This window comes from Coenobita brevimanus, chromosome 71 (assembly GCF_032717465.1).
Source record: "Coenobita brevimanus isolate Jiangsu-jjx chromosome 71, ASM3271746v2, whole genome shotgun sequence".
NCBI lineage: Eukaryota > Metazoa > Arthropoda > Malacostraca > Decapoda > Coenobitidae > Coenobita > Coenobita brevimanus.
In genome coordinates this window covers 21,425,212-21,442,182 of record NC_137024.1, presented here as the reverse complement: position 1 = coordinate 21,442,182, position 16,971 = coordinate 21,425,212, and the positions used below count along the sequence as shown (strand labels likewise).

Sequence of the window (16,971 nt, the reverse complement as noted above, 5' to 3'; positions counted from 1 at the left end):
TTCGCACCCTCAAGCACTTGGACAATCTCTCTTTCTTTCACCTCATCATTCGCACCCCTTACATTCCATGTAGCTATCTGTACCCAAGTCCTTTGTTCGGTCCTTAGTCGTCACCTTTGGTCAGTCCTGGTCCGAGGCTTCATGTTCGTATTTTTAGTTAGTTGTTTTCCGGGGAAGGGCACTAACCCTCCGCCAACCCACTTGTTATCACGTAGGGAGCACATGTTGGTTGGTTATAAGTTTACCACCTAGCACTGTAAATACTTTCCTGGTCAGTCCTGGTCCGAAGCTTCTTGTTCGTATTTTTAGTTAGTTATTTTCCGGGGAAGGGCACTAACTCACTTGCTGTCACGTAGGGAGCACGTGTTGGTTGGTTATAAGTTTACCATCTAGCACTGTAAATACTTTCCTAGTTTACAGAAAGTCATTTGGCTTGCCACTCAATGTAGAGATACTAAAAACAGAGTACCACTACACTAAGTGGGTTGATGATGGGCGCCCCCACCTACCACAATGTAAGTCGCTACCGCTACAGTCAATCTCCATTATTCCCCACTATTCGCGGGATTGCTATTCACGGGTTCACATATTCGTGGATTCTGGTGGGAGATTATTTCAAGATGTTTCCTGCTTTTCCCACAGCATCAGCTGTTCCCAGTGGTTCATAAATTATTATTTTTTGCATGTTCTCTGTGAGAAATGCTGTCCTATACAGTTAAACTGTGCAGCTGCCCTGTATAGGTATATGCTGTTCAGCACACGGCAAACTTTCATTGTCATTATCGTATGGTAAGTGCAGTACAGTGTACCAAGAAGGGCTTGTGTGTTATCCTGTACTGTCAATTTAGGAAGTATTAATGTGCCATAATATGCATTTACAGGTCTTATGGTGGGTTTGTAGATAACAGGGATAGCTAAAACATTGAAATTAATGACTTCTCTGGTAGGTGTGGGCTATTCGCGGAATTCAAAATTCGCAGGATGTTCTGGTACATAACCCCCGTGAACTGCAGGAACTGGCTGTATTTAGGATCGCACAATTTAGGAGACTCCACTGTGCTTTGTTGTCAAAAGTTCTCCAGCAAAATTTTCCTGATATGGCTAAACCAGAAATTTATTTCTGTTTCTGATATGTTGATATGAGGACCATGGCTGAACCAGAAGTGTATTTCTACTTCTGATATGTTAATATGAGGACCATATACAAGAATATGTGTTAAGTCTCTCGGATCATCACAACCAATGCATTTCGTATCCATATTCATTAAATGACTGGAGTCATTTAGTACTAAGGCGTTAGAATGACATTTGAAAAATACTACTGATGCTTGTTTGTTGCCATAGTATGGGGTCTCTGATTTTCTTTTTATAGATTGCATCCATAGTGACACTGTAACCAGGTGTCAAAATCAGTTGATTACCGCCCAACAGTTGCTGGAAGCTGCTAAAAAAAAAAAAAAAAAATCTAAGATGTGTAACTGACTTGTACAGTAAAACTGTGAGAATTTCAGCTAAGACTTTGGCCATTTACTTATGGTTGAGTTTCTTGCCTAAGAATGATCATGTGACAGACCAAGCTTATAGCTATGCTTCACTCTTTGGTAGTACCAATACCCCCTGAAGTACTACAATCTGTGGGGTAGATACCATTACACTGACTTGTTTCATTTCTTTCTGTTTATTAGGGCTCCAACATGCTTGCATTCGTCTACCTTGGTCACCTAATTGTGGTTCTCCATGCTGCTCAAACTCCGGCAGCCTCCCTATTCAGTCCCTTATCCCTGAGGACACACTCTATGACTTCATTCCAGTTCTTTTTCTGTCTGCCTCTTGCAACCCTATCCCCAATGTTAATACAGTACTTCTCACTTTCTGCACCCAACTGTCATCCACCATCCTGACCACATCCCCAAACCATCTCAATCTACCTCTCCTCATCACAATAGCAATAAACTCCAGCCCCAGCCTTCCTTTTAACTCTTCAATTGTGAACTTCACTTCCCCAGACCTTGCACTCAAGGACACATTGCACATCCAACTAATCATTGCCATTTCTGCACGTTTGAGCCTGCGAATATCCTCTTCCATTACTGCCCAAGTCTCACTACCATACAGCATTACATACCTAACACATGTCGCATACAAAGATCCCTTAGCAAGGAGGGAGGGCCCTCTCAATTTCATGAGAGGCAACAGCTCCTGAATTTCTTCCAACCACTTCTCACTCCAACCCCACTGACGATTCTCCACATGCTTTCCCTGACACACCGCACACATGAAATCAGCATTATCTCACAGTCTACCTCTAATACCATCACATCTCTTATGCACCCACTTATTACAAACACTGCACAATATGGAATTGCTTTCTACGCCCATTTGGCAAACCACACTGGGCCACTCTGTCTTCTTTGACAATACTGTCACCATTCCTAAATACTGTCACCTTTGTTTTATCTGTTTGGTGTATCTCCATATACACCCCATCCTACCACTGCCATTGCAAGTGTATTTCTTTTCTTCTTCAGCCTAAATACATTCCCTCATTACATCCAGCCATGTTGTTTTTGGCTTTCTATGCCTCATCCCACCATCAGACTCAACCACTCACCCATTTTTTCACCCTATTCATATCAACCATATTGTTCTTGACTTTCCCTGCCTCATCCCACCCTCAAACTCACTCAGGCATTTTCACACCCTGTTCATATCTATTATTTGTAAACGACCATACCTTCCAAACACACCTTCTACCTCAATAGCAATAATTCCTTATTCCTCTTGTAAGGTAGTTGGGGGCGCTCACCATCCACTCACTCGATGTAGTGCTGCTTTGGGTGTCTACCCTTTCCTTTCTTCCATCCTTCCTCTTCTGTCTTTTTTCCCTTCATTCTTTCCTCTTTCTTCTGCCTTCGGGTGACTTTACTCTCCCTCTTCTGTCCTTCTTTCCTTCATTCTTACCTCTTCTTTCTGCCTATGAGTGACTACTCTGAGTGACAAGCCAGATGGTTTCCTGTACATCAAGAAACCATTTATTACGCTGGGTTGTAACCATGTAACCAAATTATGGTGCCTGGTGGTTTAGTGGGTGTTCCAATCGGACTGAGTCTGTGTAGGTTTATATCCATGGGGTGGTTGAGGTTTCTTGCTCACGAAATCCCACTCAGAGATGAGTGAGGTCGATCACTCTCATCTTAAATGTCAGAACCAACTTGCCTTCCCCGGGCTCCTACGCTCCTCATGGGGCGACATAGGATTGGATGATGGATGGATGGATGAAGAATATCTACAAAAACCATCCTACCAAATCTGTGCAACCTACAGTACATACATTCCTCAAGAATTCTACTTCACCTATTCTCATTCCTTGACTTTGTGAACTCAGGTCATATCAAAGTTCTACACCCATGTAACATGTGAGCCAAACACACCTCCGTGGAATCCTCCTGCAGAGTTTGTACTCACTGCTATTGCCCAAATAAAGGTTCCAAAGCATCAGCCACCTTATTTGCGACAGCCACTCCACCTATTACTTTCTCTACACATATTTCACTTTTTTCTATCACTGCACTGATTCTTAAAAACTTTTGCCAGTTCAAGTCTTCATTCACCAGCACATCACAGAGTGAGTCAGTCTTGCTCAACAACCATAACTTGTTGGGTGAATCATCAACGGGTGGAAAAAAAGACAGCACGCATGCAAGGCCTAGGACTTCAAGACACGTAAACAGAATGCAAAAGAGTGGCATTAGACATGAAGGGAGCATTAAAAATAGTACCGAGACATATTCTAATACATAAAATCATGAACACAAAGATGCATGACAATAAGAAATGGCCAACAAACTTCTTTTCAATCATCCAAGTCCAATTACTCAGTCAAAATCATCCATTCATCTATCATCCCATCCTGTACTGCCCCATTAACAGCACAGGGTGTGCTGGAGAGGGATGCCTTCATGGGGTGGCACTGATACAACCAGGCACCTTCACTGTCTAGTTATACCAACATCTCTCAACTGCGCCCCTGTCTCCCAGAAGGAGGATGGACTGCAGGGAATGAGCAACTTCAACCTGCAGTCCACTGGGTTTATGTCCCAATAAACCTAGAATAACAAACAACAAAAAACCAACCATAGCAGCATTGGGGTCCAAACGTCAGGCAATTTTATTCAGACATTTAATGAGACGCTGAACTGTCACACACCACTGAATGACATCATGTGGGCAATATAGCCTTAAGAACCCCTCAAATCTGAACCTTTACAGGCCAAATTTAACAGACCTTTAACTCACTATACCAACAGGTATTTATTGTTGGCTATATGACTACCACCCAATGATGTATATGGTATCTATGGGTACAAAAAGATGTTTGGCTTGTTACAAAGTGAACGAGGTCCCTGGAAGTAGAACTACAGTACAGTATGTGTGTGCATGGTGGATGTCCCCACCTACTACAGAACAGAGCCAGATCCAGATTTAAAATATCCCTTTACGACTGACTTACCGATCTTCCTGCATTAGCCCTATTCTATGGCAATGATTTGCAACACATCAATATTCACCATAAAGCAAACCAGCTTAACATTATACTCTATACAATTAACAGGACAGCGGCTTACACAAAACGTAACTTCTTCAACAACAAAACTGATAATTATTCTCATAACACAGACATGCATCTCAAACACACTTAAGTCACCTCCTTTAGCCAATCACTCCCTCTAGAAGAGCCTGTCAAAATTCTTTAACTTCCTCTGGATACACGTATGACCTCTCAACACCCAAACATTATTACAAAGGCCTCCTTGAGACCTAATGCATTAAAAAACCTTACAAGTGCCAACTTCTGACAACATTTGAAATCACTGATAATACTGTAGTCTACAAATAATTCACCTGAACAATATTAAACTGCCAATGCCCTAGGTAGACCTCCGCCATACCATAAACAAGCAGAATGAAATAAAAATGGAGAACAAGTCTTACGGATGATAACAGGATATGCAATGACAAGTACAGACCACCTTTACCAAAAAACAAAAGTACTTCCACTCAAGGGCCCCACATAAACCTAATAGTCACACAGTTAATTCCTTTGACACACGATTTAGCCCATCACTGGAATTATATTCTACACCACAATCCATCATAAAGAAACAACAAATAATTTGCTCCTCTACACTACATACAAATCCTTCATCCCATCCCTCCTCCTCCACCCACCGGAATGCCACACAAACGTACAAATAAGCATTCAGGCATCAGAGCCATCCAAAACCTTCATTTACACAGAAGCCACCATGAACCTCAACCAAATATGGAGACACATCACACACAGGTAACTCTACTCTAGGAATTTTATTCCTCATCCTCTCCATGGCACCCCTGTAGAGTCGGACCAAGGAAAATTCTGACTTACACCTTCAGAAGAATGGCTAGTGGCCACATATGTCACCAGGTGCCAAGGCAGGCAGTTCAAAGTGCTAACTTTTTAATGTAACCTAAGTGAGAAGCTTCAATGTTCCTTGTGGAAGTAATGCAGTCATAAGCACCCTATTCCTCGATCTCTTTACACTACAAGTCCCCCTGGCCCTACTAAATTGCTAGTGTGGTGGTTAAGAGTGACCCCTGACCACTCTTGCTCAATGAGTGTTACTATTTCTCATTCTATTAAAATGGATGGATGGATTAAAAAAAAAATGGAGGACTAGCAGACCTGCTATTTTCTCCTCTAGAGTGGAGGCTAGTACAAAGTGACGGGCAAAAGAGTACCTTCTCTCCTTTTTTTTTTTTTTTTTTTTTTTTTTTTGAGACCAGGAGTAAAAAAATCCTTTTTGCACTTTCTTTGTTGGTGGTAGGTGGGGGCACTCACCATCCACTCACTCGATGGCTGCTTTGGGTGTCTGCCCTTTCCTCTCCTTCCCTCCTCTTCTGTTTTTCTTTCCTTCACTCATTCCCCTTCCTTCTGCCTACGGGTGACTGCATTCCCCCTTCTGTCTTTCTTTCCTTCATTCTTTCCTCTTCCTTTTGCCTATGGGTGACTCTACACTGAGTGACATGCTAAATGGTTTACCGTACACTAGTAAACCATTTACTATGCTGGGTGGTAACCATATAACCAAATTATGGCCCTGGTGGTTTAGTGGGTAATTAACGCGCTCCAATTGGACTGAGACTGTATGGGTTTGTATCCAAGAGGTGGTTGGGGTTTATGGCTCACATAGTGCCACTCAGGGATGAGTGAGGCTGGTCACTCTCATCTTCAATGTCGGGACCAATTTGCCTGGCCCCGGGCTCTTACGCTCCTCATTGGGCAACACAGGTTTGGATGAGGGATGGATGGATGCACTTTTTTGGGTGAAAATAATAGAGTAAGTTCATGAAAACTGTTTCTGGTCTTATATACCGTATATATATATTTATTTGTTATATTACCTTTGTTCAATCTGGCGTATGCAAGATTTGGCAGCTTAATGGCTGCTCTCCAGACTGCTCAATATTTTGCACTATCTCTGGTTATTCTTTTTACCATGATTTTATGCAAGATTTCGCCCTATATCTTCTTAGGTCTGCCCCTGGCACTTTACTCTTAACATTCACATCCATATTCCTCCTCATACAGTTAATCTCTTCTATACCATCTTACAGCTGTTGTCCCATATGCACCACACCCCCAATACAGTCCAATCACAACCTCAGAGTTGCACTGTTCAACAAGTTGCTCAAGGAGTCATTACTCATACATCTCACTTTTCTTACGTCCGTTCATTCCAACCTGTTCAAATGCTCCTCAAGGAATCATTACTCATCAAGCTCACCACTCTTATCTCAGTGCTTTCCAACCTGTTAACATCCTCATCCTTTAACTGCCATGTTTCTTTACCGAAAAGCATCTCCTAACTCACCTGCTGTTCAACACGGTACAGCCTGGCGCCGATGGTCATGGGTTTCACATTTCCAGACTTGTCAATTCCACTAAGGTAGCTTCCTGGCTTACCTAGAGTTTGGTCAAGTCTTCTCTGGAGCTCCTGGCAACAGTGAAGGTATGGTACATATAACAAAATGAATATTACAAAATAATTATACAATATGGAACAGTAATATAACGACCATCCTATACTACTGTACTAGCAAATCAGATGCAATATTTTCAAGAAGTGCAATAGATAATAAGACCAGACAATATAATTTGTCAAGGGATGCAGCGATTTGACTATTTGGCTACATCATTCAGCAAAATAAGTATCATTATCTAATATCTGGTTGAGGAGACATACAGAACAGTCAGAATAACAACCTGATATAATAAAAATGTTTGGTTAAAAACCAATTTGTGAATATAGGCACTATCCTGTTAAACAAACCGATCAGTTATCCAATTACAGTTCAATTATCTTCAGCATCTGGCGCCTGGCTGGACAAACAATGTGCAACTGGATATGAGTTACTGATTAGTTCACTACATGCCTGGAGTACAGTAATTACTGTGCATCCCAGAAATGAAAAATGTGATCCTGAGTAGAATTTAAGTTAAAGTTCTAACTGCATTGAGGCAGACAAATATTGACACTAAAGCCCTCACCATATTCCTGACCATCATGTTAAGGTGGCCCTAACAGCAGTGTGATGGTTAACACAAAATAAAGACAGGTATTATAGAGCTGCAAGGTTTAATTCTGACTAGAATTCAAGTTAACATTCTTACCATGATGCGGATAAATATACAAAAACCCTCACCTTAATCCTGACCATCATGTTAAGGTGGCCCTGACTGTACTGCTCGATGACGTCCCTCACATCATATGGCTTCCTGGCTTGCTGGAACTTTCTCCTGGCTACAAAGTACTTGATTTTTCTGATGGCCCTGATGGCATTGCGGTGCGCCTCCGTCAGCCTGTGGAGGCGCGGCCTGTGGTGTGAGACCACTCTCTGCAACACTACTACAGTAGCATCATCATCATCCTGACCTTTTTTCCCTACCTAATGGGGTGAGGTAGGATCCACAAAACAAGGAAAGTGATGTCACGACAGAAGGAGGAGTGTCAACAGCATGCCTACTGAGAAAATTTAATACACTTGTTCAGACACCATTCAAGCCCATAAAATTTTGGCTATACATCACAGGCCTAGCCTTCTCTGCACATTCATTTTCAATAGATGCACTTGACATACCCATGCAAACACTTACAGCAATGCTATTCTGTTTACGCATCATCGTTGTAACATCAATTTATCATTTCACTAAGCTATCCAACACCTGGTTGGGGTTTCATTCTCCTGGAATTTATCTTGGAATAATCATATTATCTCTCATGTAAAATTTGCTTCCAAGAGATTGGGTGTGCTAAGTCGACTCTGCATCTTATTTACCTCTGTACAGTTACTGACATTATGGGGTTTTATTCGTCTCTGTGCAGCATACACCTTTCATGTGTGGGGAGGCTCCCCACATACAGTTCTTCTAAACAAGGTGGAGTCAAAAGCTTTTCATCTCAGTAACTCCTCCTCTTTACTGACTCCCTTCAGCCTCTGTCTCTTCGCCGCACTGTTGCCTCTTTATCTCTTTTCTGTTGCTGCTTCAGTTGTTGCTGTTCATCTGAACGGCAGGTGCATTGCACCTGTCTGACAGCAAACTCTCATCAAAATTCTGTCCAGCTATCTAATGTAAGAGTTAACCATTAATCCCAGTCCTCCATGTATGCAACAAGCCAACTTTGGAACACTCTTCCTCTGTCTGTATAGGCTACTGCCTATGACCTCCAGTCTTTTAAATGCAGGTCTCCAGGCATCTCAAAATGAATGGATCTTGAATCTGGCTCTCTGGGATTTTGTTTTCACTTTTTCTTGGAGGGAACACATTGCAAGCTTCTGGCCTTTGATTCCTTCTTCCATGCATGTGTATACGGTATACATCCATATATATATATATATATATATATATACACTCAATCCTCGTAAATCGCGGCAATTTCGGTCTCGACCACTGCCGCGGTTTACAAAATCCGCGGTTTATAAATAATAACTCTTATGTGAAAAATTAATTAGCGTCTGGACTTTGGCCAACCACCCCCCAAAGCACCCTACCTACACCTAACTAGGCACTATCAAACACAAACATACAAATTTAGGAATATTCAGTGCATGTATTTAATAGAAATAAGCAGTGTTAAGGGATCTCACCTTAATCCTATGACGATATTGCTGAGGTGGTTTGGCCATGTGGAGAGGATGGAGGGTCAAAGACTGACGAAGAGAGTGTATGTGAGTGAGGTGGAGGGGGAAAGAGGGAGGGGGAGGCCGAGGATGAGATGGAGAGATGGGGTGGAGAGGTATATGAGAGAGGGGGGTGTGAGTTGGGAGCAGGGGAGTGAAATGGCGGGGGACAGGGCGACTTGGAGGCGATTTGTTTGTGGCCACCCCAAACGGGATTGAGGCGTCTGGCAATAGATAGATAGATAGATAGAATGAAGTGGGGTGGTGCTGGGAAGAACTTACAGTAGAACCTCTCAGCATGAGGTGGGGGTGTTCCCTCATGCTGTTCTCCCTTCTCCAGCTCCTCAGCCTCCCTCAGGAAGCCCTCAAAGTCTGCCTCAGAGATGACTGATGCTACATCATCCACGTCCTCAGTATGTGAAGGGCCAGGCTGTGGTTCAGGCTCAGCTTCTGCCCTTAACCGGGCAAAATAGTGGGTGATGAGTTCCTGATGTTTCTCACTAACTCTGCGGCATTAGTATGCACACCTGCCACCAGGGACAGGTGGTGATTGGCTGTTGGGTCGCGATTTTCAAATTGAATGCTGCGGTATACGATTCTCCTCGGAAAAGGCCCACTTCGGTGCCTAGATCCGTGATTTTCGTGACTCAACAGCGATTTAAGGGTGCCGGCAATCTGACAGCCACTTTGCTGCGGTTTACGAATCCGTGGTTTATAAACACGCGGTTTACGAGGATTGAGTGTGTATATTTATATATATATATATATATATATATATATACTGTAGATATATATATATATATATATATATATATATATATATCTATATCTATATCTATATATATATCTATATATATATCTATATATATATATATATATCTATATATATCTATCTATCTATCTATATATATATATATATATATATATATATATATATATATATATATAACCATCCCCCTTTGCTGACCTCTTCAGTGTGGCAGTAAGATGGAGAGTAGACCAGCATACTCTCCCAAACATTTCCTCTAACTATCTATGCACTACACCTCATGCACTTTACATTTCACACAACGTATCCCACTACGTTACAGGGGTTGGCGTCAGCAAGGGCATGCGGCCAGAAAACTTTGCCCCCGCTACATAGTGGTGGACTTCTGGGGGAAGGCGTGGCGTGGGTTCCGCCAGCATAGATCGTGGGTCCAGGGCGAGATGGGGCTCGGGCCTGTGCTAGAGTGTACAGGGCATTGCGGTTCCCAGGCTGCCGCTTCCGCCCAATAGAGAGGGGCCCGAACCTGGGAGTAGCGCCCCAGTAGGCTGCCCTCTCAGTGGGTGTATAATGGCGGGATAGTTGCAGTGCCAAGACGCGCTTGGAGGGTGTCCCTGCAGCTGTCCTCGCAGGGTGCCCCAAGGCCACTACCACAGCTACTGGTAAGCTGGTGGGCTAGGAGTCCCAGATCCATTGCCTGGACCTGGGACTGTGCAGTGAGTGGGACCTGTGCTGTGTCTGTCCCCTTTTATTAATACTGAAGATGACAAAACAAAATAAGTTTCAAAGCAAGCCTGAGGACAGTAAATCACCCATGGGGATGAGGGTGGGTTCATGGAATGTGGGAAGTTTGAGGGGAAGAGCAGGGGAAGTCGTTGAGGCATTCAGTAGGAGGTGGGTGGATGTGGCGTGTTTGCAGGAAGTCCGGTACAGGGGTGGATCAGCCAGAAAGATTGTTGGGAAGGACTGTTGCTATAAGTTGTTTTGGCAGGGGGGGACAGACGGATATGGAGGTGTTGGTGTGATGGTTGCGGAGAAATGGGTGGAATATGTTATGAATGTTTTGAGAGTAAGCGATAGGATATTGGCAGTGAAAATTCTGTTGGGAAGAAAGATAGCTGCGATTATATCGGCATATGCTCCACCGGCAGGATTGGATGAAGCAGAGAAAGATAGATTTTGGGATGATTTAATACGTGTAGTGGGTGGTATGCAGGATGATGAGATAGTGATTTTGGGAGGGGACTTAAATGGTCATGTAGGTGAAGCAGCACAAGGTTATGAAGGAGTGCATGGGGGATGTGCGTATGGTCTAAGGAATGCAGAAGGGGAAAGGATACTCGAGTTTGGGGAGGCAACGGACATGATTGTGTGCAACACATATTTAAGGAAAAGAGACAGTAGGTTAATTACGTATGAGTCTGGGGGAAACAGCAGTCAGATAGATTATTTTCTGGTCAGGAGGGCCGATAGGAGGTTAGTGAGGGATGTTAAAGTTATTGGAAGTGAGGAGTGTGTGCAGCAGCACAAACTATTGATTTGTGATATGGTGCTTAAAGAACAAGTGATGAAAAAGAGGACTTATGTACCTAGGAGGAAAATATGGAAGCTGAAAAACCAAGTAGTAAGGGATGCCTTCTATAGCGAGTTGAGGAGAGTGGTGGCTGAACAGGGAGCTGTAGACAGAGGCGTTAATGAACAGTACAGAGCCCTCAAGAACAATTTCTTGAGAGTTACTGATGTAACATGCGGCTGGACAAGAGGACCACCAAGACATAAAGTAACTTGGTGGTGGGATGAGGGTGTAGAAGCTGCAATTAAGGAGAAAAGAAGGCTTTTCTGGGAGTGGAAGAAGGGTGGTAGTAAAGAGGAATATTTGGCTGCCAAGCGTAGGGCTAGAAGAGAGGTATACAGGGCAAAGTCTGAGTCATAGAGACTTTTACTTGATAACCTAAATCATGGGGAAAGGAAAAATATATTTAGGGTGGCAGGTCAGGTGAAGAGGGATAATCGGGATATCATAGGTGAGCAGTGTGTGAAGAATGATGAAGGAAGGGTAGTGGTGAACAGTGAGGACATTAAAGATGCATGGAGAGAGCATTATAACCGGTTGTTGAATGAGGAGTTTGACTGGGACAGGGAAGGTTTGGAGCCAGCAGATCCAGTGTCTGGCCCTTGGCCTTTGATTCATGCTGCTACTGTGAGTGAGGCAATAGGCAGGATGAGGGTGGGGAAGGCGGCAGGTGTGTCTGGGTTGACTGCCGAAATGTTGAAGGCCTCAGGCGATATAGGGGTGAGTTTAGTCACTGACCTGATAAATAGGATTATTTATGAGTGTGTTGTCCCAGATGATTGGCTGAGGAATGTAATTGTAAATGTGTATAAAGGGAAGGGTGATGCCCTGGAAAGAGGAAATTATAGAGGTATAAAGCTTTTAGATCAGATAATGAAGGTAATGGAGAGAGTTTTAGAAGGTATGATTAGAGAAAGGGTGAATATTGATGAGATGCAGTTTGAGTTCATGCCAGGTAGGGGGACCACTGATGCCATATTCATTGTGCGACAGCTTCAGGAAAAATATATTGGTAGGAGAAGGGATCTTTATTTTGTTCTTGTTGATTTGGAAAAGGCCTTTGACAGAGTCCCTAGAGAAGTGGTGAAGTGGGCAATGAGAAGCTTGGCTTGGAGGAGTGGCTGGTTAGGGTGGTTTTGGCCATGTATGTGGGTGCTCACACCCAGGTGAGAGTGAATGGAGATTTGACTGATGAGTTTTCCGTGAATGTTGGTGTACATCAGGGGTCAGTCTTGAGTCCCATGTTGTTTATCATGGTACTTGAAGCCCTTTCACGTGACTTTAGAAACGGACTCCCGTGGGAGTTGTTGTATGCAATGATTTGGTGTTGATTGCAGAGAATGAAAGGGAGGTGGAGGAAAGGTTTAGGAAGTGGAGAGATGGTATGGGGCAAAAGGGTTTAAGGGTAAATGCAGATAAAACAGAAGTGATGATATCTAGGGTTGGTGGCGGTACTGTCAAAGACGAGGGAGAGTGGCCATGTGCAGTTTGCCACAAAGGCGTGGGAAGTAATTCCATCTTGTGCAGTGTGTGTGATAAATGGGTGCATAAGAGATGTAATGGTATCAGAGGTAGACTGCGAGATAATGCTGATTTTATGTGTACGGCATGCTGGGGTGAGCAGGTGCAGATTGTCAGACGTGAAAGGATTGAACTTGCTGGTGAATCTCTTGAGTGTGTGGAAGAGTTTTGTTATTTGGGAGACATGTTGTGTGCTGAAGGTGGGGCTGGAGCTAGCTCTGTGGCTAGGGTGAGAAGTGGTTGGAAGAAGTTCGGGGAGCTCTTGCCTCTCCTGACATTGAGAGGGCTCTCCCTACGTGCTAAGGGGTCTTTGTATGCAGCATGTGTTAGGAGTGTAATGCTGTATGGCAGTGAGACCTGGGCAGTGAAGGAGGAAGATATTCGCCGGCTCAGACGTACAGAAATGACAATGATTAGGTGGATGCGCAGTGCGTCCCTGCGTCCAAGGCCTGGAGGGGCTGGGTTTACAATGGAAGAGTTGAGAGGTAGGATGGGACTGGAGTGTATTGGTGTTGTGATGAGGAGAGGTAAATTGAGGTGGTTTGGACATGTGGAGAGGATGGGGGATGATAATTGGGTGAGGAAGGTGAGAAGTGTTAATATTGGGGGTGGGGTTATGAGGGGTAGACTGAGAAAGACATGGGACGAGGTCATTAAGTGTGACCTTAGGGTTAAGGGACTGAACAGGGAGGCTGCAATGGATCGTGCAACGTGGAGAGCCGCCATTAGGTGACCAAGGCCGACACATGGAAGCATGTTGGAGCCTTTAAAAACGAAATATATATATATATATATATATATATATATATATATATATATATATATATTTATTATCTGGACGCCCAATAACTGGACACCCCACTACCCAAACATTTTGGGCCTGGGCCTTCAGAACCCAAAAATGGCCAAAAAAAAAAAAAAACTAAAAAAAATCTCCCTCCCCCAAATTTTAATTTATTTCCCATCCATAATTTGAACTTGGGGTGTGGCACTAAACAGCTGTGTTTACGCACGGCCGCCGGCCCCCTGCTGTTCCTCCCCTCCCCAGTTACTGCCTAATTACCATCGTGAGTAGATGCTCATCGCAATGGATGCTGCACGTGCTCGTTTTTGTTAATAAACAGTGAATAAACTGCAATACCTCTCCAGTAGACCACCTGGGAATTTACAGTGTTGTGCAGTGTTAAGAAATTAGGATTTAGAGTGCAAAGTATTAAGTGTGGAGTGCAAACTGGCGGCTGAAACTGGCATGGCGCAATTATGAACAGAATGTGCAGTGTTAAACAATTATAACTCACAGTGACAAGAATTATGTGGAGCACAACACTGGATTAATGTACGTGCTTCAGGAGCATTTTTACCAATGCCAGAGCCTTAGAGGCGGCGGCCACGGACGTGCTGTAAGTACCATGTACTATCTATCTGTCTATTGCCAACGCCTCAATCCCGTTCGGGGTGGCCACAAACAAATCGCCTCCATGTCGCCCTGTCCCCTGCCATTTCACTGCCCTGCTTCCAACTCACACTCCCCTCTCTCATATACCTCTCCACCCCATCCCTCCATCTCATCCTCGGTCTCCCCCTCCCTCTCCCCCCCCCTCCACCTCACTCAAATACACACTCTTCGTCAGTCTTTCACCCTCCATTCTCTCCACATGGCCAAACCACCTCAGTGTCTTCCTCTTAACACTTCCTATCACATCCACATCCACACCACAATGCTCCTTTATATCTTCATTTGTCAGCCTATCTCTCCATATGACTCCACAGGTTCCTCTTAAATAACTCATTTCCACTGCTCTCACTCATGGCTTGTGTCCCTCCAACAATGTCCAAGCTTCACTTCCATACGTTAGAGTTGGTACCACAATACTGTCATGTAGTAACTTTTCACTTCCATGCTCACTTCCCTGTTTCTTATCACTCCTTTCAAGGAACCAACAACCTTTCTTCCCTGCTGTACCCTTTCAAGCACTTCACCCTCCAAACCTCCATCCTTACTCATCACGCTACCCAAGTACTTACATGTACTCACATTTTTCAATTCCTCACCACCCAACCTCGAAGTACATTCACTAACTTCACCTCTCTCAAAGACCATCACTTTACTCTTCCCTACATTCATCTTTAGATTCCAATTGTTACACACTCTCCCAAACTCATCCACCAAGCCTTGCAGCTCCCCTTCGTCTTCACTCAACAACACAGTATCATCTGCAAACAACAGTACAGGGAGTTTCCAAACACTACCCTCTCTCACCAGGGCCACTCCAACATCCACTACCCTACCTTGTACCTCTTTTATTACCCCATCCATGTACAGATTGAACAACCATTGAGACATGATACATCCCTGTTTCAACCCAACCATCAAAGCGAAAAATTCACTCATTTCACCATCCACACGCACTGCAGCCTTAGCACCATCATACACACTCTTCACAGCATTCAACAACTTCATATCTACTCCATATATTCTTAATACTTTCCACAATCTTTGTCTCTCGACCCTGTCATCTGCTTTCTCCAAATCCATGAAAGACACATACAACTTCTTTCCCTTCCCTAGAAACTTTTCCACTAAAGATCTAAGAATGAATATCTGATCTACACAACCTCTTCCCTTCCTAAAGCCTCCCTGTTCTTCTCCAACTAATTCCTCTATTCTTTCTCTAACTCTGTCAATAAGTATCCTACCATACACTTTTCCTATTATACTAAGAAGACAAATGCCCCTATGATTACCACACACTTCTTTTTCCCCTTTTCCTTTGTACAAGGGAATAATTATACCTGACTTCCAATCCTCCGGGACTCTACCTTCCTCCCAGGCCAATCTGCACATCTTCCACATCCATTCTACTACTATCTCTCCCCCATGCTTCAGCATTTCACCACACACTCCATCAATTCCTGGGGCTTTCCCCAATTAAACTTTCTTCATTGCTTCACAACTTCTATCGTACTGATTTCTTCCTGTCTTCTCACTTCCCTCCTTCTCCCAGCCATTCCCCAGGCACTTATACTCGCATGTACCATGTACACTATTAAATATTTCCCATACTCACTTCTAATTCCTCATTCTCTGGTTCCTTTTCATTTATTTCATGCTTTATGTCCCTTATTTGTGTGAATAGGGTCTTAACCCCTAGGGTACGCAATTCTCCAGCCTCGACTGTCCCCCAGGACGCAAAAACGGGCCAATTTTTCGACTTCCTCAAAGATTAAAAGTTTTATGCCCGATTTATAGAGCTTGAATTTACACACCTGAAAACGCAAACTCCACCCTCCTAGACCCAATAGTTACCAAGCTATGGCCCGTCAAATTTTATAATAGTTACCCGTCGCGGCCCCGGCGAGAAAGAAAATACACCGCTTGCACCTGTTTTCTTCGCAACAATACGTACAAAAATCACCAAAATATTATTTTTTTTGGTGTGTATAGATGTTATAAACCATTGTAATGTGCTTAGAAAAAAATAAAATAGTGACAAACCCCCAAAATAAGTATGATAAATAAAAATTATCCTTCCCTCCTCTCCTTTCCTCATAACCTCCAATCCCCTCCCTCCCCTTCCCTTCCCCTCACCTAACCTCCCCTCCCCTTTCCCCTCCCCCCTTCCCTCCCCCCAAGCTGTCAAATCTAGCAAGGGAAATTGGTCATGAACCCCCCAATAAAAATATGATAAATAGTAAAAATTATCCTCCCCTTCTCTCCCCTCTTCAAACCTCCAGTCCCCTCCCTCCCCTTCCCTTCCCTCTCCTCCTCTCTCCTCTCCTTCCCTCCCCTCCCCTCACCAAACCTCCTCTCCCTCCTCCCCTCCCTTCCTAGCTGTCAAATCTAGTTTTCGTTTCGTTTCGTTTCGTTTTGAAGGCTCCAACATGCTTCCAT

General features: G+C 43.7%; 1 protein-coding gene across 1 annotated transcript in view; it reads right to left on the bottom strand.

Moving 5' to 3' along the window:
- LOC145406698 (potassium voltage-gated channel subfamily KQT member 1-like) overlaps positions 1-16,971 on the bottom strand; it is a 553,790-nt gene that overhangs the window by 40,129 nt on the left and 496,690 nt on the right. The window contains exons 12-13 of the mRNA XM_080277799.1: positions 7,744-7,915; positions 6,912-7,034 (exon numbers count right to left, since the gene is read on the bottom strand). Of these exons, the coding sequence (XP_080133925.1) occupies positions 6,912-7,034; positions 7,744-7,915 (295 nt within the window). The remainder of the gene's footprint in view (positions 1-6,911; positions 7,035-7,743; positions 7,916-16,971) is intronic.